A 20109-nucleotide genomic window follows, 5' to 3' on the forward strand; every position below is an offset into this window, starting at 1 on the left:
AAAGGCTTGAAATATTTCATCTAATCTTTTTCGTAGAATGTATGCTTATATTTTATGATTTATATAATGATAGTATTTTTGATAATTATATTTAATAAAATACTATATGCTAATAGTCGATAAGAACTCATTAATTTTTTTTATTTATTAATACGTTTATTAATGCGTTTCGATTTATTATATATTTACGCAAACTTCCTGTTCTTGTTTAACAGAGTAAGTTCTTAATGAACGCAAATTTACTGATATTTTTATAACAAATTTTCTTTCTCATTTTAAGGAACTATTATTGATATACTATCATTAAAGATTTTGTTGTAAATTATAAAGTTTATTGATAGAAAAAAACAGTTGCAAATACATAGAAGTACAAATTTTTATATTTGATACGACCAATTAAGTATTACTATATTAACTATTTCATAGTTAGCAAACACAATATTTAGCTTATAACAATTAATTAATACTAAGCTATTTTAATTTTACTTTTTATTTATAAAAAATACAATTTTATACTTATAACTGAATCTGTAACTATTTTTGTTTACTCTATTTCACATTGATAAATCTCACATAGTTACATAAAATTTAACACAAATGTAATAATTATTGCATTGTATTAACAAAATATATGAAATAAATTTTGATGATAAAAGCAACGAAGAAATATTTAACAAGACATATGCCTTTAACTTTTATGCATATAATTATAAATTGGAAAATGAAAGCAGGCATTTGTATTTTATATAAACAAGAATTATACTTACGATTATAGCAATGCAATATTCTATTGCACTGGTATTTGCTTATAAATTAGCAAAGCACTTTTATTATAAATTTTATTATTTAAGCATAATTAACTTCAAAAATAATTCTCTTAAAATAGATAACAGATCTATGAGTTAAAATCTAAAAATATCTATGTTAAATCCATAATTCAATTTGTAAAGAAAAATTAGCAAATATCATTGAACTTATTGAAGTATAAAATCAAATTGTAAAAATTAATATTACGATATGTTTTATCAAAGTTAACTAATTGTACAATGTGCAGGAGTTAGCTTGTTTGTTTTGATTGAATGAGCAGCCTCTGTTGATGTTGTACCTGTTGAAGTTAAAGATTCTCTGCGTTTAATTACTGAAGGCATGCTTCCTGTAGTATCTAAAAATTCATCTTCATCCGAATCAATCTCTTTATCTTTAAGATTTCCAAACTGTTTTCTCGGTATTATTTCACGTATATATCGTTCGATCATATTTTGATTGTAGCCATTGACATTATCATTGTTTGTTGAAAATGGTGAAATTTCAGTTGTTTTCTTTAGTCCGTTATTATTTTGTTCAATGTACATTCTTTGAAGTTCTGCTAAAGCCTCGTCCATAAAACGCACATTTTGCTGTTTACAATCGATTATATTATCAAAATATTCTATAGATTTAGTATCTTTTACTACCTCATTAGGCTTATCTTTTGATATTTCTTTATTTAATATAGAAGTAGTAAAAACCATAGGAAAGGCAGACTTTTGTGATGCTGGTTCAATATGCAATGAGGATTTGTATATATTGGGTTCTTCACTTACTGGTTCAGTAGAATAAATTTTATTATGATCACTTGGACATCCTCTACGAACATCTAGTTTTTCTTCCTTTATTTCTGAAGGTAACTGAACATTTGTTTTCGGAGCAATATAAACATTCTGGTTTCTTTCTTGTTCCATGAATTGTTTACTTTGAGCAGGAAGATTCCTCCATCTTGTGCTATTCATTACAAGTTGAGCTAATTGCTGAATTGTTTGTTTGGGTACTACTTTATGAGGCTCTTCCGAATTTATAGCATGTGTTACTAATTTAGCTGGTGTAGATGTATCACATGGTACGTAGCATGGTTGAATATTTGATTGATTCAACTGTCGTAAATATTCATAATGTTCACCTTGGCCAGCAAGTAAATTATCATTTATTATTTTTTTAAAGTTACTTTTATTTGAATTTGAAGAGTTAAAACGACTTGTAAATGGTTCTGACGTTTGTCGTTCTGTTTCTAAGAAAGCAGCTGTAAGAATCATTGCTGCTGTAGGCTCTCTTTGTGTAAATAATTTTCTCCGTGCATTTAAACTTTGTCTCATGCTTTGCTGAAGTCTTGCACTCTCAACTTTCTCTTCAATTTGTCTTTCTATTTCTAAAAATTTAGTCGTTTCAATTATTAATGTATTTATATCAAATTTCATGTTTCCAACTTCTTTAGCAATACGTCTCTCTGCCGAAGATTGTGTTCGTGTTTCTGCATTGAAGACAGGTTGCAGTCCCAATCTTTGTTGAGCTTTGACAAATGGAGATTGCGATACAGGTCCCAATTTTGACCAAATTGTGCCCGGTTTTTTTGATGGACTGGTAATTGGTGAAACAATACCAGGTCTTGTCAATATAGGATTCTTATTGATCAGCTCTACATTAGAGCTTGGTATTGTACAAGGTACACGACATGGTTTTGGAGGAACTAAATCCAATTTTGGAGGAACCACTCCTGGTTTTGGTGGTGGATCTAAAGATATTATAGCTGGTTCTTTAGAAGATAGCTGATTTTGTTGTTCTTCGTCTGCATTCTTATTAAGAACTTTAGCATGAACAACATTTAATAAATGATCTAAACGACTTTCTAGTCTACTTTGTCGATCTCTATCTATATCTAAAAATTTAGATACCATATCATTTTGTGCTGCAAGTATCTAAAACAAAATTATAAAATAAATATACATGAAATTATATACATAAATGTAATCAAATTAATAATGAAAATATTAATGTAAAACCTTATTAACAACATCATTTTGGGTATTAATTGCACTAAACACAAGTTGCTCCAACTTCTGTGCCTTCTTTTTTCTCAGTGGAATGTTTGGCATATTCTCTGTATTTACAGCTCTATCTTTTAATTTATTATCATTTTCCGATGGAGTAAGTGAATCTATTGAGCAATCCAATAAAAGGTTATCATCATTATAAGTTGCATTATTTGTTACTACTGAAATTTCAGGATTTGCTTGAGTAAAATTATCTATTTGTAATGAACGATTATATGTCTCATTTAAATTATGCAATTTTGTTTCGTTTTCTGTTTGACAGAAAGCTACATTTAAATTTGGTGTTACATCTAATGAATAATTAGGAGATCCATATTGTTTTGCATCTATTGTAGCAGATATTGGAACAGTATCTTGATAAGATCTGTAAATACCTGATGCTACATTTTGTCCATAAATAATTTTTTGTGGTTCTTGTGGCATTGCTCTGTTATTTGTCATTATAGTTTGATGTAACTGGTTATGTTGCCTTAAAATATTAGGATTTATAATAGGTAAAGTAGCAGTGTGTGCTGCATCATTAATAAAGTGTGGCATTCTTTCTTGATTTATATTATTTTGAAAATTTAAACCAGGAACAAACATATTTTGTTGCTGCATTTGATTCCATATATGGTTTTGTAGGAAATTCTGATTTTGTTGCATATTTTCTTGTATTATTTGATTTTGCACATTCTGTACACTATTTTGATATGGAATATCCCCAGATGGATAACTAGAAAATATGTTTTGTTTACTTTCTTCATGGATTGGCTCTTCTATAGAAGCAGAAATGCATTGATCCTTTGTTTTTCTTTCTTGCATAGAAGTATTAACAGCAACATCTCTTGTAGGAGAAAGGACACCATAGGGACGAGCTATGATAGTTTCATTTGATTCTGGAGAATCAGGATATTCATATTCACCTGATATTATGATTATAATTTAGATAATTCTAGAATATTTTTATATATTAAATTAAAATAAGAAGTGTTCTTACGGCCAATTGTCCATGTTGGAGAGAGAGCTTCTGTACGAAGAAAAGATTGTACTGGCTCTTGGAACATATGCCGCATTTGTAGGTTTTTAGATGATTTTATATCCTTTGAAAGAGATTTTATATTTGTTGCAATATCTAGAAAAATATACATATACATAGATAGAATTTCATTATTATAACAAAATTAGAATTGACTATCATTGACACTAACCCACTGTATCAATTCCGCTATCAATATTGTTCTCTAAGCGTTTGCTTTTGGAAACTTTGTCAATTAACTCATAATATTGTTCTACATCAGCACGAGTACCTGCTTTTTTGGCTTCACGATAACATATTAATACTTGTTTCATTCTTGAACGACATTGATTTGCCGAAACATTATATCCTTTTTTTTTCATATATCTGGCTACACTCTCCCATATAAGTTTTGTCTTTGTAGCATATTCAAATTGCTTTTGAACTTGGTTGTCCGACCATATAGAAACCAACAAAGATGTGCTTTCAGGCGTCCACTTATATTTTGGTATATTCTCTGTATTATCCATTTTTTATGAATTTATGAAAGAATTTATAGGATCATCAATGCAGTGGACATAACGAATGAAAAATAATACACACTATTACCATATAAATCAACAGGTTGTTGATAAAAAACAAAACGAGATGGAAGTTTCGAGAACGATGAATCGACTCGCACAATCTACGATAGACTAACCGACTGTCTTCAGCAGAAGAGTTTAAATTTTAAAAGAATCGTTGTACAATTTTCTGATTGGAGAGGTATAAGTGTTTTAACTGGTCCATGAATTATGCGCATTCGTACTGCGCATTATGCGTATTTCTTATGAAATTAAATAAGATATCGAATACACCGTGCTGTATCTTTCACAGTGGCGTAATCTACTTATTTTCGATTATTAGTCAGCATCGTTGTCGTAAATAACTTTATTGTCTATACTATCTAAAAACTTTATTGTCTAAACTATATTTTTAGATTTTCTCAAATCATGATAATCGATCAAAACACGAGTACAATCGATTTGAATTTTTTCTTTATTCTTTTGTTTTTAAATAAGATTTATACCATTTTTTAGTATTTATACAAAAGAATTTGAAATTATCTCTGGTTATGTTATTGATACCTAACCCAATATATTATTAATCAAACATATACACAATATATGTTTATATCGAAAATATTTAACGTTTCATTATAATGACATGGATGATTTTACGTTTTACTTAAAATTTACGAAACCTCTAATTCTTAACCTACCAAATCTCAAAGGTAAATTCATTTCACTCGACTACTGCATTAAATTCTGTTAAAAATATTATGTATACGTAGATCGTGCAATGGCTGCATTATGGTTGAACAAATTGACTGAAATAAATGAAAGTATTCCGAAGGACAATATTCATGTTGAATATTTGAAATTATTGTTATTCGCACTACAAAAGAACAATCTTACAGGTATTTTTACAGAACATCCACCTGAAGGTTTACTTCCGCATCATCCAGAAATGAACACGGTTTGTTAATAATGAAATTATGTTAAAAAGTTTTTCACTGAGTAGCAATGAATTTGTTTATTATGTTTTATTAAATTTTTAAAAAAGTATACAATATGTAATAGAAATGTGGTTTCTAATGTATCAAGATGATATATATATTTGTATTAGTAATGAAATTTTAATATAACAGAAAAAAATAAAACGATATATATATATATATATATATATTGTATGTAATGTATTCTGTCAGGCAATGGACATGATAAAATTAGTAATTCCAACAAAAAGATTGTCATCTTCCTTACCTTCAATTTATACTATAATAGGAGGTGGCATGTCCGAATTCGTTGCAATTCAAGAAATACCGAATTTTGGATTGCACGGTTACTATGCTATATCTAATGAACCTTTACCATTGTATGTATATTTATATTAAATTTATACAGAACTACTATTATTACCTCAGAATTCTTATCTGTAAAATAGGCTTCCTTAAAAAATTTATAGGTGGACACAGAATAAAACTGAACTATTGAAAAATAATGAGAATACAAAAAAAATATCTCGATTTAAAGATTCTCTCAAATATAAAATGCTCAAAGAAATTAATTTTCAACAAACTGCATCACAAAATAATCACATCTCGAATGAAACGGATACAAAAGAAGAGTACTCTTTACAATGATTATATATGTTGAATAAAAATAATTACTTATTCATTTAATTATAAACTGTATTTTTTAGAAGCGAAAGAAAGGAAATATCAACAAATGAGACAAGGCCATGCTGGAGAACAAATCGTTATTTTGAAAAACTTTTAGATCAATCTCGTTAGTAAATTTATTGCTAATAAAGCAATTGCTCTATTGCCAACAAGTTTAAACTCATTCCTTCATAATTTCTTTTTAGCTCATATTGCTACAGATCTTGAAGTAACAACAGCAGATACATTATTGCATATACTTAAAGAGAAAAAATTAGATAAGAAAGAAATAAAGAATGATTCTTGTGTTTTATCTGTGAAAAAAAGACAATTCGAAAAGATGTCGAATTTTACACCTTCCGTGTAAGATATATCATTAAAATATATATTAATTTTATTGTAGAACTTGTGATTTGATTTTTCTTTTAATTATTATAATCATTTTTTTAGATATGAATCAGGATTTGATAAAATACAATATCAAAGTGATAGTGGTAAGACAAATTAAATAAAGTTAAAAATAAAGTTATATTGTTGCATTTATAGATTGTCTTAGTAATTTCTATGAATATTGTAGAAGAACAATTAAAACAAAATGTTGGTATCGATGGTATAAATTGTTGTAGAAAAAATAATATTCCAAGTAAGAGTTTCAGTAATATAGATACAAAAGTAAAATATATTTTAAATAAACTATTTGCAAAATATAAATTTATTTAGGAAATAAATGTAGAAATAAATGGAAAAATACCGGTCCCCATGAATTTTCTATTTCTTCAAAGAGCTGTTTTTTAAATCCAGATTATTGTTCCCGATAGTAGCAGATCTCTGAGACTTTTTTATATTATAATCAATTGATCAATTATACAAAATATAGAAACATTAAGAAAATAAAAATTGTAAATTCAATTAAATTTTACATTTCTTTAGTTTAGTTATTTCTCTTCAAAAGTGAAATTACTTTGAATTGTACAAAAATATCTTTTGTGTGTCAAATGATACTTAATTCTTTTCTGTCTTCTTTTCCTTCTGAAAATCTATTCTCGTATAATATTCCAGCAACAATTTTTATACAAACATTATATTGAGATGCAGTTAAGATACAATTTTATACTAATATTAGAGTTATTTTTTATATTTTACAAAACTTGTTCCTCTATATTTGTTTTTATCTCTAGAAATTTTCTGTGCCAACAAAGTGTTTTAAAAGATCCATTTTCCTCACGTATTTGATCAGTTCTTTGAATGACTTTACAATCTGGATATCGATGATTTTGATAACGATCTTTATAGTATTCAGTAGTCATAAATGCATTGCCTGCATTTACACTTAACACGAGGATCATGTCGGTATACTCTCGATTATCCTAGTAGTCAGTTTCAATATTTATATATTTTTTAGAAAATTTTAATATTTTTTGTTTATTTACTTTACTTAGTAATGGTTTCTTCCTAGTTACTCTAAATTTATACACTGCTCGATGGAGCACTCGTCGAATGGTTTCCGGCTGGTCTGTGTGACTATATTTTTGAATTTCAGATGCAATTTCAGATGCACTTATGCCTGTTTTCCTGCACTTATGTCTGCTTTATTTTTAATAATTTGAACAATTATTCATTTTTCTTTCAATGACAATTTTCTTGGTCGACCACTTTTTTTTGTCTTGTAATATTCCTGCTTTATTAAATTTCTTCACTATACTTTGTACTGTTGAATGACTTCTTTTTACAATTGCTGCAATGTTTGAATACGAATTACCTTCTTTAAATAAATTTATAACAATTATTGTCACAATGAAAATTTAGCAAGCAATAAATTTATAATTATTACCGTTGTTAACTTTTATTTTTTTTTTCATAATTGTTATTACTAATGTTAGAATACAATATACAATCACATATATATCAATATAATTAATAATGTATAAAAAATATAATAATTTTTATTTCCATATTTCTATTTTATGTACTATATGTAAATACTTTTGTCTTCCATTGTGTATGTAACCATATCGACATTATGACAAAACTGAATTGTAAATTATAAATTTATCCGCAAAAATCCTTGTACGAAAAAATGTTATTCTACATTTTCTATTTATTTTTTCATTTAAATTCACCTCCTCTCAGGGGTATAATAATTATCAAGTTAATAATAATTACTAAGTAAATGTGAAATTAATAATTACCAAGCATATTTTAAGTTTTCTTAGTTTGTAAATTCTTTCTTTTGTTATTGGTTCATAGTTTACCAATTTTAATAAATGGCCAATCAAATTAGAGAACAGTTATTGGTTAACATTATGTTATTGGGTTGTTTTTCGATAGGTTTTGAATCAGAAATTACACAAAGGTTGACAATAACAGTCTGGCGGGAACTATTTTTATGTTATACGTGTATACAATCAAAGTTTATTGTTTTATATAAAATAATATTAAATGTTTTGTAACGAATTTATATTTTTACATGTCCAATATATTATTCTTATAATCATAGAGAAAGAAGAAATAGAGTCAAAGTCATTAAGAATTAATTTAATGTTAGGATTAAATGATAAAGAAAAAGTTTTTGTGGTTATCGTTTTTTGCCTTATAATTTTGTTATCGTTGTTACTTTCTTTATTTATAAGATGGCAAAAGAGCAAAGGATTAGAAAAAAGAGAAGAAGCGTGGAATTTGAAAATGATAATAGAAAAAAATCGAAAAATTCTTCTGACAACACTTCTACGCGGAAAGTAAGTATTTTGGAAGTACAACACAGAATGAAAGAAAAATGTAATAAATAATAATTATTATTAAAAGAACCATTACAGAATTTAAAATCTAAAAGAAATTTATCTACTAATATATATATATATATATATATATATATATATATATATATATTGCAAGTGATAAATTTATACCTTTTTATTTTTCTTTTACAGTATATTGTTGGTAAAATAACCAAAATCGCTATGCAGAACTTCATGTGTCATGATGCTATGCAAGTAACATTAAATCAAAATGTAAATTTTATTGTGGGAAGAAATGGAAGTGGTAAAAGTGCTATATTAACTGCTTTAACAATAGGGCTTGGAGCTAGAGCCAATGTTACTAATAGAGGTGTATCCGTTAAAGGTAAACATATAATAAAGTGTTACAAATACTAAAGTTAAAGTATATATACTATAATTCTGATCTATTCAATAGATTTTATCAAGAAAGGTAAAAGCGTGGCTGTTATAGAAATAACATTGATTAATAAAGGTTGTATGGCTTATAAACATGATATATATGGTGATTGGATAACAATTATTCGATCTATAGGCAAACGTTCTGGATATAAAATTAAAAATTGGCAAGGTATGTATATTTTCATTTTTTATATTTAATATAATGCAGTAATAATTTGTTAAAGTTATATCTGTTTTAAAGGTGAAGTTATTTCAACAAAGCGAGATGAATTAGAGAGTATATTATACGCAATGAATATACAAATAGATAATCCAATTTCAATATTAAATCAAGATGTGTCCAAAACATTTTTAGTATCATCTAAGAGTGAAGAAAAATACGAACTATTTATGAAAGCTACACGTTTGGATGTCATTGGGAATAATTATAGAGAAGCTATAATTTCTAGTGAAGAAGCAAATAAAAAGTTGGAACAGGCTAATGAGGTATGCATATATTTTTTAATGATATTATTAATGATTTAATTTCTAATAAAGCTAAAAATAAAATTAAGAAATTTTATAGGTATTACATAAAACAAAAGAAGAACTTGATGATCTTAAAGAAAGAATACAACTATTAAATGAAGTTGATGGATTAAGAAATAAATTAGAAGATTTACATATGGAATTGCAGTGGGCTATTGTAAGTTAATATTATATCTATAAATATCTTTTTGATTTATTTGTATATTTGAAAACTTTCAAGATTAGTAGTAATAAAGATAATAAAGTATTGCTTAAAATACGTACTTAAAAATTCAGGCGATATCAGAAGAGGCAAAACTTCAACATTATAAAGAAAATCTGCAGAAGTGTAAACAGAAACTACAAGAACTTAAAAAAACTGCTGGATCTATGGAAACCAAAGATGCAGAAATTACTGAAAAAATAACGTAAGTACGAGATATAATATATTATAAAAAATCATGTTTATTTATGTGTTTAATATTATTTTCATTTTATAGGCAATTACAGAGTGAAGTACAACAAGCAGAACAAAAGGTTTTAGATAGTTCCAATAAATTCAAAGATGCAAAAAATAAATGTATTGTTGAAAAAGAGACATATTCTGCTAAAATAAAAGAATTGCGTATTGCGCAAATAAAAACAAAACATTTGGCGGACGATATTAACTTACTTCGTAAAGAAATTCAGCGGTTAGAATGGTAATATGATTATGATATAAATAATATAAAATAAAATAATATTTTTATATATTTATTACATATAATAATATAATATATATATAATACATATAATATAAAAAAATAGTAAGATTACATAGAAAAAATTATGTTTATAAATATAGCGGAGATGATAAACAGGATGAACGAAACAAGATAAAACAATGTCTTGGAGAATTGCAACATAAACTTGATGAAGTTGAAGCTATGTTACGTACGAAGAAAACAGATTCGATGCATTTAGAAACAAACAGAGTGAGACGTTCTCAAGAAATACAATCAAAAAAGATCGAAATAGATAGTAATGAAGTTCGGATTCGTATGTATGAATATTGTAAATAGATTGAATGCACTTTTACTTTTATGTCGTATTATATATTATTTCTTATCCCTAAAAAAAGGTAAACTCAAGCGAGAATTACAAGTTTTAAAGCAACAATCTGATAATGCATTAATCGTATTTGGACCAAATATACCACGGCTACTTAAACGTATCGAAGAAGAATATAAAAAAGGACGATTTAAACAGAGACCTCGTGGTCCTCTAGGTATATTAGAATTATTTATTTAATTACTGTTCATTTCTTATATAAAATATTTAAATTATATTTCATATTGAATGTTTTTATATATTCGATTTTTATATAGGTGCATATGTAATGATGAAGGATCCAGAATGGATTCCAGCTGTGGAAAATTTTTTGGGTGCTACTTGTTTTAGTACATTTTGTGCAGATAACAGTGAGGATGCTAAAGTACTTACCAAAATCATGGAAGAAGTTTTTCTTAATGAAAGAATACCTCAAATCGTATATAGCAAATTTTTCAGTAAAGTAAGTCTGGTTAATGTTATAAAACATATAAATAAAAAGTAATATAGATTATAACAATATATAATTATTTTCAGATTCATGACGTTAGTCAACATTGTACTCGTTCGTCTGACTATTTCAACATGTTAGAGGCAATGGAAATATCGGATCCTGTTGTAGCAAATTGTTTAATAGATCAATGGGAGATCGAATGTGTATTACTCATTCGAACAGGTCAAGAAGCGTGCGAAATTATGTCTGATGCAAAGAAAGTTCCACATAATTGTAAAAGAGCCATAACTCAACAAGGTGATATGTTTTATCCAGATCCAAATTATCGAACTTATGGAGCAAGACGGGGAATAAGGGCTAAATATCTTCAAATATCTACTACGGAAGCCATTCAGTGAATATATTTTTCTTACATAAATATTTTTCATAATATTTTATTTTTTAGTAGCAATTAAAAATATTTCATAAATTGTCCGATAGCCGATTAGAAGAAGAACTCGCTATTGTCGAAGAAGAAAGAAATGCTGGTATGAAATTATATACAAATTTATGTGAACAGACAGAACGAACACAACGAGAATTAGCAGATGTTAATGCTAAAATAGCGAAATTACATTCTGCACGAGACAAATATAAAACAGCAATTAATGATTTTACAGATAAAATAAAAGCGAGTGAAGCTATATCAGTAACCGTATTTGTAAGCATAATTTAAATAACGTGGTAAATCATTTGACATATAAACTAAGTCACTATTAAATTCTAATAATTTCTTAATTATAGCATACTGAATTAACAGAATTAGAGAAAAAATTACAAAATGAAAAATCAGAAGAACAACGTTTAAGTATAGAGATAGAACAATTGGAAAAGAATATTAATAATTTAGAGAATGAAGTTAAACATTACAGAGAATTGAGATATGACTTAGACTTGAAAGTCAATCCTTTAAACGTAAATTATATTATATATTTTTTATTCAGTATCTTTCTAAAGAGTTATCTATATTGCTTCATTTTTGAATTGTGATTTCACAGGAAGAAATTCGTCGTCTTAAAGATGAGAAAGAAATGCTTCATTTAAAAGATCAGCAAGCAACCCGTACTTTAAAAAAAACCGAAGAAGCTGTGCAAAGTGCTGTTGCAGAATTTGAAAGTCAACAAGAAATAACAAATGAAGCGATAGAAAATGCAAGTAAATGTTGTCCAAGGATGAATACAGAAAGGTTGAAATTAGGTTTTATTTATTATTATTATTATTATTTTTTCTTCAAATAATTACATGAATTTTATATGTATATTTATAAAGTTACATTTTATTTTTAAACAATGTTATTCTACAGAACGATGAATGAAATAAAGAACTTGCATAAAAGTTTAAAATGGAAGATTCATGAAGTAGAACAATCATTTGGTTCTAAAAAAGAATTGTCTAAAAAGTTAAAAAGCATGAAGGAAAAATACAGTAACGTAATTGAATTCTCTTCTGTTATTGAAGAGAATAATAGAGTAAGTTATCTGCAGAATTGAATTTTAGTTTTACAATATACGTCGACGAATGATATTTTTTTTTTTAAATTATACTTATAGAATCAATTGCGACGTCTTAAAAGCCGGAAAAAAATGTATGAAAATATGAAACAAGCTATTGGCGTTAAAGTAAAAAATTCTTTTTCTACTATATTAGCACTTAGAAAATATAAGGTACCCAGATATATATAGTATTTTATTCTACAATTTTCAATTTGTTCGCTTAACTTTGATCTAATGAAATCACTATTTTTTCAGGGTAGTATAAACATCGACCATGTACATAAATTACTTACATTACAAGTAAGCCCTCAAAATGATAATCAAAATTCAATTACCGATACTAGATCGTTATCCGGTGGAGAAAGATCTTATTCTACAGTTGCTTTCATGTTAGCTCTTTGGGACTGTACTAATTTGCCATTTTATTTTCTGGATGAATTTGATGTATTTATGGTACGTTGATCATTTTCTATATCGAGTTACATTTTTCATAGTTATGATATTTGCTTTTACAATTTTTTTGTCAGGATAAGGTAAATCGACGAGTGATAATGGATATTTTATTAGATTACACTAAATCACATCCTCAATGTCAATTCACTTTCCTTACACCTTTGGACACGTCAAATATCTTGGCAGAAGATTTTGTGACGATACATCAGTAAGTGTAGCGTATATTATTTTTGTAATATAAGGAATACGCAGAATGGAAAAGTAAGTTTTCTAAGTTAATTATATTTCTATCCTTTTTCAGATTAGCTCCGCCAGAAAGAGCGTAATGGATAATTTCTATTTTTTGTGAATTTTCTGAAAGGTTATATTTTTTTGTAAAAATGTGAAAAAAATAACAAAAAGAATTACAATGTCAGAAAACGTAAAGTTATTATTTAATCGCCTTATTTTTATTTAAAAATATATGATAAAGATATTACTACGTTCTACACTTCAAGTCCCGCGAAATATGTATATCGGAGAGGAGGATATATTAACTGTAAGTGGATCAAGGTTCGGGCTATTGTGCGAATCTGGTTCGGTAGGAGTTCCCAAATAATGCAATATTTTACATTACGCGCATTATGTACGATGCTCCGTGTGGACGGAGGTGTGGGGCGTGGTTGTGTTGTGCAATGATTGGTCGGAGAAAGTATTCAAAGAACGATGTCCGTGAAACGGCACCGACCGAGCTCATTACTCAAATTTCTATCTTCGTTTCCTTTTCATGAGATCACCTAAAGAGATGTTAATTAAAGTCGTAAAACTTTTGATAAATATAACTGTTTTTTTTTATGACAAAAAGAGAATGTTAAATATGAGAAAATATGAGGATAAAGTAAAAAGGCAATACAAAGATCTAAAGAGAAAGGCAATTTTTTTATATAGTTGCTAAAAAAAACAAATTTATTGATCAAACATTGTTCCTAACAAGAGATGAGTTCAGAGATCAGTTCAATGATAGTAGGCCGGGGCTGCTTGTGCGTACGTGACGGGGGTTGCAAGTTTGGCTACGGGTGCGGCGTAAGTGAGAGGAGCGGCGAATTTGGCGACAGGTGCGGCATAAGCGAGAGGAGCAACGTGGGCGACTGGGGCTGCAGCGAGTTTGGATACTGGTGCGGCGTAAGCAAGGGGAGCAGTATGAGCAACGGGAGCTGTGACGTGTGCGGCGTAAGTCAGAGGAGCATGGGCAACTGCGTGGGCAACTGGGGTTGCAACGTGAGCTACTGGAGCAGCAGCTACGGCTTTAACAGCGACGGTAGCGGGTTCTTTGCGTACAACGGCATTGAATCCATTTACAGGATCAGCGGTATAGTCAACGGTGCGTCTGGAGCCATCAGCTTCGAGAAGAGAGTAGCTACCCTGAACGACATCGCCGTCACGAGTCTCCTGTTGGTTCTTAGCATCACCAGTTAGACTGTCGTGCACGTCGTAAGCGTAGCTATATTGGGGATGCGGATCGTAGTCGGCATCAACGGCTTTAGCTACTACAGCTTTTGCTACTGGAGCCACTGCAGCTACTGGAGCCACTGCAGCTACTGGAGCCGTAGCATAAGCCACAGGGGAGGCTGGGATCAGACCAGCATTAACGGCGGCCACGAGAGTGGCGAAGGCTACGAACTGTAATGAAAAAATAGATTCATTAGTTAAAAGAAGATACTTCGAATATTCAATTGATTTCGTTCAATTCAATGATTCTCTTTTTTATATGCGTATGCTTAGAGCGTTTCTAAAATTCGTGTGTGTCAAACGAATCGAAATGCAAATCGACATGTCGCTTTCGAATAGATTACATTCGCGGCGATATTCGAAGGATTACAATGGCTTCGTGTTACGAACGATCTCTTTCTTTCACGAAGCAACGATGATTTATACGATGTAATAAACGAAGAGAAAAAGAAAGCGATTGTATTCACAACTCTTCGATACGCATAAAAGTGTTCTTTTGGTATACCTTGAAGGCCATTGTTCTTCGAGTGGATTGGTAGATCTGTCGATCTGGTAGTTTGTGATGCGAATGATGCTATGGATGGATGGTTTTCGGCTTTTATACTCGACGGAGCAGGGCTCACGGGGCTGCTGACGTAACCGGGTGACGGTTCTTACGACGGTCAACCGATTCGCGGCCACGGAGCAATGCGAAATTGAGCAAGAAATCGGACCACGCCCAATGCACGACCAGCCAGTGATCGTTGGATCATCGGCACCATGGAGGAACCATCGTTTCGGACTGGGCCACGTCCTTGCTACGAGTTACTTAATTATACCGTAGACTTCTCTGCCAAGTCTCGCCTTTCTTTCTGACCTTGTCATTCAATCCGTTTATCAAGGTATCCATTTACCAATCTATCCTTTGTCTTTCCATTTTGACCCTACTTTCGAACTATCTGTCATTTCTTTTTACCCTCGTAACATTTTCTACATTCCACTTTCTCCTTCATACAAGTTGTTTATCGGAGAAACTTTGATGAAATGTTCATTTCCTTTGCAATTGCATTCATTGAAGTCTCCAGATATATACTTTAGACACAATACGTAGCTACAATCTATTCTATTAGATGAGTTAAAAGCAATGATGTTTTGGTATTTAACTGTAACTAAATAATAAGATTTCAAATAATGATATTGTATTTTTTCAAGAGATCGAAAGCGAGAAATTAGGATTACCGAAGTATATCCGGTATATAGCTCGTCGTCGGTTAGTGGCCCATAAACTTCTTTCTTCGACCTTGAGTATCCCCATACTTGGTAAAATCAAAGCTGACTGCTCTTTTTTTAATTAATGCAAAACAGAAAAAAAAGCATAGGACAAAGGACTCGATCGAAGTGGATCCGGATCCATATATGGATATATTGTCATACCTGTTACATATCTTTATTTACGGATTTTTTAAAAATTTGATCAAATTCTTATTTGTTCGTTACGATACTCGTAAGAAAAAAGAAAGTCATGCAAGCCTATTTGATTTAACATATGCGAATATAGAAAGAACGTAATGTGATCTAAATGGATCTAAAACTATCTCCTCGCATTAAGATCAAAGTTTCTTGAATCTTCCTGGGCGTATTGCTATGACAAAAGACGGTGAACCAGCAAAATCTTGATTTTCGATTGGCACGGTACGATTTTCGATTGCCACGGGCTGTCAATCGATCGGGGCGTACCAATGATTCGGCAGCCCACCTATCTTTTCTTTATGAAAGTGCTCCACTTATTTCTCGTGGTCCCGCCGGCTGTAACGTTAGATATGACGCAATCGAAGAGGTAGTTCGCTGTTCAGGACATACTGGCTGACACGTTTCCTTCGAAACTTTCGCGACGCACCATCGTTCACGATTTTTGATACGTGGCACCAGACTTGAAACTTAGTGAGAGAGACAAAGAATGGATATCCTTTTGATTTTTTTGCTGTCAAATGCAAAGAAATCAGAAAGAAATAATACCGTAATATTATAATATATAACACTGTATTTTTTATTTATTTCTGTTCTACAAAATTTGTAATTTTTTATAGAAATATGTTGCGTTTTTTAATATGTGCATTTTCATAATAAGTTAAGAAAACTATGTTACAAAGTGTAAAATAGTTATTATAAAATTTCAGTGTTATATAATATAATTTTAATCTTTTCATTTTTGATGAAATTCCTATTTCAATATAAATTATGTAGGATTAAAAAAGAATCTATTGCAGAAAACGTGAAAAATTAAAAATACAAGTTAATGTCTAGTATTTTTCAATGTTTTTTAAAGATATCGAATTATCTACAAGTTTTTTCTTTATTATAATATGTCTATATTTTCTATTTAGAAGATACTTCAACTAATTATCAATGATCATTTCATCGATAAAGAACAATATAAACTCATAGAACATTAGAAGATTATACTAATTTTGTAGACATCCATAGATTTTTAATACTTCCGAAAATAATATATACAAGTATATAGATCATAAGAGATTTGAACTATCCAAGTTCAAGTGTGGTTGACTTCAGCCGATATTAACTTTGCCGAACTTTCAAAGTTTGGTAGGCCGAAAGTAATAGTGGGGGAAAGAGTAACTGTGCGAACTCGAGTATATAAACCAGCGGGAATCAACGTTGGACATCATCAGTCGCTTAGTCGATCCAAACAAACCGAGTCTATTCAACAATGGCCTTCAAGGTGGGTAAAGGATCGATACAGCTCTTGTTTTAAAAACATCTATGTCCAATCTTTAAGTTTTAACGTTAAAGCGAAATTTGAAGTTTTTCTAACAAATTATTTTTTTTCTTTTAGTTCGTAGCCTTCGCCACCCTCGTGGCCGCCGTTAATGCTGGTTTGATCCCAGCCTCCCCTGTGGCTTATGCTACGGCTCCAGTAGCTGCAGTGGCTCCAGTAGCTGCAGTGGCTCCAGTAGCAAAAGCTGTAGTAGCTAAAGCCGTTGATGCCGACTACGATCCGCATCCCCAATATAGCTACGCTTACGACGTGCACGACAGTCTAACTGGTGATGCTAAGAACCAACAGGAGACTCGTGACGGCGATGTCGTTCAGGGTAGCTACTCTCTTCTCGAAGCTGATGGCTCCAGACGCACCGTTGACTATACCGCTGATCCTGTAAATGGATTCAATGCCGTTGTACGCAAAGAACCCGCTACCGTCGCTGTTAAAGCCGTAGCTGCTGCTCCAGTAGCTCACGTTGCAACCCCAGTTGCCCACGCAGCTCCTCTGGCCTATGCCGCACCAGTAGCTAAGATTGCTGCCGCCCCTGTTGCTCACGCTGCTCCTTTCGCCTATGCTGCAGCACCAGCATACGCCAAGTTAGCAGCTGCCCCAGCTCTTAGCTACGCCGCAACTCCGCTGCAACCAGCTTACACTAAATTTGCCGCTGCGCCAGCTGTCACTTACGCCGCCCATGCCACACCCATCGCCTATGCCGCTCATCCTGCCTCCCTTGCCAAGTTTGCAGTTACCCCAGCCGTCTCTTACGCTGCACCAACTCTTTACCATTAAGTCCACACTTGCCTCCACGCACCACGTTGTTGTCGACTAAGGCCGAATCTTATTTATTTTTCTTAGCAGACTACATGTGACTGATTAAATTGAGTTACTAATCTAATCTTTTTGGCTTGTTTCTATCACAACTCCGATTTCTCACTTTCTCTTTCTCCTTTTTTTTCCCTTTATCTTTATACTGTTAGATAAGTATACTTATATCGCTATCACTGTGAGAAACATACATACATCATTTTATCTCGCAACTTGCTTGGATATTTATAATTTTATAACTTACTTCGCTTTCTTGTCAAAAGGAATGACAAAATGATTAAGCTCTTTTCTATCACGAAATGCTATCCATAGCCAAAATTCTTTTTGACTATTGTCAAAATTGGCCCACTTTCTCCATTTTTCGTCTGTTTTTTCTTGAACGCCTTCTGACACGTGAAAGACATTCCAACATCGTTAATTCGCGTTACGAACGTTTAACGTCGGCTTGAAAGGATCCTTAAGATCGTACGTGCTTCGATTTGAGGAAATTGTTGGTACATATACACCATGAAATTATACATTACTTTGATGGAGTTTGGTTGTTAATCATAACTTATGTTGCTTTAGGGTTTTTGCTAAAAGATTCTGGCAACGATACGATGATTCAGATGAATATAATGAGCGTTTGATGAAATTAATGAGCGTTTCAATGCCGCGCAAATATTATTTCGTATGTAAATATTACTACAAAAAACAAATTATCTCTTAATATTTTCTTTATTGATCTTATTTAAATGACCGAGTCTTGGTCGTTATTCAAACAAGTTATTGATATAATTTTGTCTATTTGTTTTTTATATGTGGTTTTCCTCATTCCTTTTCTTGGTTATCCTTGGCAGAACTTTACAGTCGCAATTCAAGGACATAAAAATATATAACAAATCTATTAGTGGAAGATTGAGACGAGTAAAATAATAGGAGAATGAGAGACTTCATGTAGGTAGTTATTGAAGACAATGTCGTTGATCGTTGCTGATCGCACGAGTCGAATTCATAACCGAGTGAGAAAGGAGTTCAAATTCCGGGACACGATTTAAAAGATTGTGTAATCGAAGCGAAATGGACCGCACTCGTATTTTTCGGAAGTACATATACATATACATGCAGCATGTGCGTATCACAGTGTATGTACATAGCCTGGTTACGAAGTTGAATGAAATTAACGACGATTGAGGAGAAATAATTTCTAAATTTCTCATTCAGTCTAGTTCTTGTCACAATTTACATATTGTTTCGTCATTACTATTGTTCTGGTCTAGATCTGACTTTTTATATTATTCAGCCAAGTACTATATTTTATATTTATTTGTTCTTGTATAATATAATCGTATTTAAATATATTGTAGATTTTTTAGACTTTAGCATAGATAACTGAACAGTAAGGAGTAATTAATTATATATATCCTCAAATCCATTTTTATAATTAAAGTCAATAAAGAAATCCATAATCTCCGGCTGCTATTCTGTTAATTTGGTCGAATACTTTGACGAAGTGGTCTACCAAAAAGTGAACCGGTTTCTCGAATGACTTATACGTATGTATAATACGTAATATAGGGCGCGATTACGAGAAGGTACATAGTGACATTGGGCGCGGTTCTCTGATGGTCGCAGCTGCAGCCCTGGTTTATTTGGTGAAAGTCGAAACCTTAGGCATATATTGCCTCTGTCTCTCCTTCTCTCTCTCTTTCTCACTTTTATCGTACACTCATGCCTCTTACTATGTCTGCCGCCTTTTATCGTGCTCCGTTTTTTATTAA

The 20109-nt window shown here is 30.8% G+C and overlaps 5 protein-coding genes and 1 long non-coding RNA gene across 17 annotated transcripts; 3 read left to right on the forward strand and 3 right to left on the reverse strand.

Annotated features, from left to right (window-relative positions):
* Positions 1–544: 544 nt before the first annotated feature.
* Positions 545–4597, reverse strand: LOC124422391. Of its 5 annotated transcripts, none has more exons than XM_046958782.1 (5): positions 4471–4597; positions 4055–4378; positions 3844–3978; positions 2814–3769; positions 547–2729 (listed from the first exon to the last, which is right to left on the reverse strand). In XM_046958782.1, the coding sequence occupies exons 2-5, from the start codon at positions 4242–4244 to the stop codon at positions 1032–1034; spliced, it is 2979 nt and encodes a 992-aa protein (XP_046814738.1). In that variant the 5' UTR covers positions 4245–4378; positions 4471–4597; the 3' UTR covers positions 547–1031. The 5 variants fall into 5 exon arrangements, with proteins under 5 accessions (XP_046814737.1, XP_046814736.1, XP_046814738.1 ...); XM_046958783.1 differs by lacking the exon at positions 4471–4597 and having other exon boundaries at positions 2814–2968; positions 3239–3769; positions 4055–4401; XM_046958781.1 differs by lacking the exon at positions 4471–4597 and having other exon boundaries at positions 545–2729; positions 4154–4401.
* Positions 4598–4617: 20 nt separating this feature from the next.
* On the forward strand, positions 4618–7796 carry LOC124422392. Of its 6 annotated transcripts, none has more exons than XM_046958786.1 (8): positions 4618–4781; positions 5321–5379; positions 5552–5778; positions 5869–6030; positions 6106–6191; positions 6271–6427; positions 6515–6558; positions 6642–6823. In XM_046958786.1, the coding sequence occupies exons 1-8, from the start codon at positions 4649–4651 to the stop codon at positions 6782–6784; spliced, it is 1011 nt and encodes a 336-aa protein (XP_046814742.1). In that variant the 5' UTR covers positions 4618–4648; the 3' UTR covers positions 6785–6823. The 6 variants fall into 6 exon arrangements, with proteins under 6 accessions (XP_046814742.1, XP_046814743.1, XP_046814745.1 ...); XM_046958787.1 differs by having other exon boundaries at positions 5612–5778; XM_046958789.1 differs by lacking the exon at positions 4618–4781 and adding an exon at positions 4788–5134 and having other exon boundaries at positions 5612–5778; positions 6642–7796.
* Positions 7130–8219, reverse strand: LOC124422397. Its single transcript, XR_006941857.1, has 2 exons — positions 7896–8219; positions 7130–7799 (listed from the first exon to the last, which is right to left on the reverse strand). It is a non-coding gene; the product is annotated as an uncharacterized LOC124422397 (long non-coding RNA).
* Positions 8220–8388: 169 nt separating this feature from the next.
* On the forward strand, positions 8389–13695 carry LOC124422390 (structural maintenance of chromosomes protein 6). Of its 2 annotated transcripts, XM_046958777.1 has the most exons (19): positions 8390–8799; positions 8992–9184; positions 9257–9409; positions 9482–9726; positions 9806–9925; positions 10045–10175; positions 10248–10448; positions 10592–10785; positions 10868–11014; positions 11115–11299; positions 11374–11684; positions 11771–11990; positions 12074–12244; positions 12328–12515; positions 12633–12798; positions 12880–12993; positions 13078–13275; positions 13350–13483; positions 13577–13695. In XM_046958777.1, the coding sequence occupies exons 1-19, from the start codon at positions 8695–8697 to the stop codon at positions 13599–13601; spliced, it is 3201 nt and encodes a 1066-aa protein (XP_046814733.1). In that variant the 5' UTR covers positions 8390–8694; the 3' UTR covers positions 13602–13695. The 2 variants fall into 2 exon arrangements, with proteins under 2 accessions (XP_046814734.1, XP_046814733.1); XM_046958778.1 differs by lacking the exon at positions 12880–12993 and having other exon boundaries at positions 8389–8799.
* A 494-nt stretch (positions 13696–14189) lies between these two features.
* Positions 14190–16754, reverse strand: LOC124422395 (cuticle protein 21-like). Of its 2 annotated transcripts, XM_046958793.1 has the most exons (3): positions 15982–16754; positions 15269–15911; positions 14190–14934 (listed from the first exon to the last, which is right to left on the reverse strand). In XM_046958793.1, exons 2-3 carry the CDS (start codon positions 15278–15280, stop codon positions 14269–14271), a joined length of 678 nt encoding a protein of 225 aa, XP_046814749.1. In that variant the 5' UTR covers positions 15281–15911; positions 15982–16754; the 3' UTR covers positions 14190–14268. The 2 variants fall into 2 exon arrangements, with proteins under 2 accessions (XP_046814749.1, XP_046814748.1); XM_046958792.1 differs by having other exon boundaries at positions 15269–16754.
* A 716-nt stretch (positions 16755–17470) lies between these two features.
* On the forward strand, positions 17471–18419 carry LOC124422123 (larval cuticle protein A3A-like). The gene is made up of 2 exons (XM_046958151.1): positions 17471–17482; positions 17597–18419. The coding sequence occupies exons 1-2, from the start codon at positions 17471–17473 to the stop codon at positions 18311–18313; spliced, it is 729 nt and encodes a 242-aa protein (XP_046814107.1). The 3' UTR covers positions 18314–18419.
* The last annotated feature ends 1690 nt before the right edge of the window (positions 18420–20109 follow it).

Source organism: Vespa crabro, chromosome 2 (genome assembly GCF_910589235.1).
Source record: "Vespa crabro chromosome 2, iyVesCrab1.2, whole genome shotgun sequence".
Lineage (NCBI taxonomy): Eukaryota > Metazoa > Arthropoda > Insecta > Hymenoptera > Vespidae > Vespa > Vespa crabro.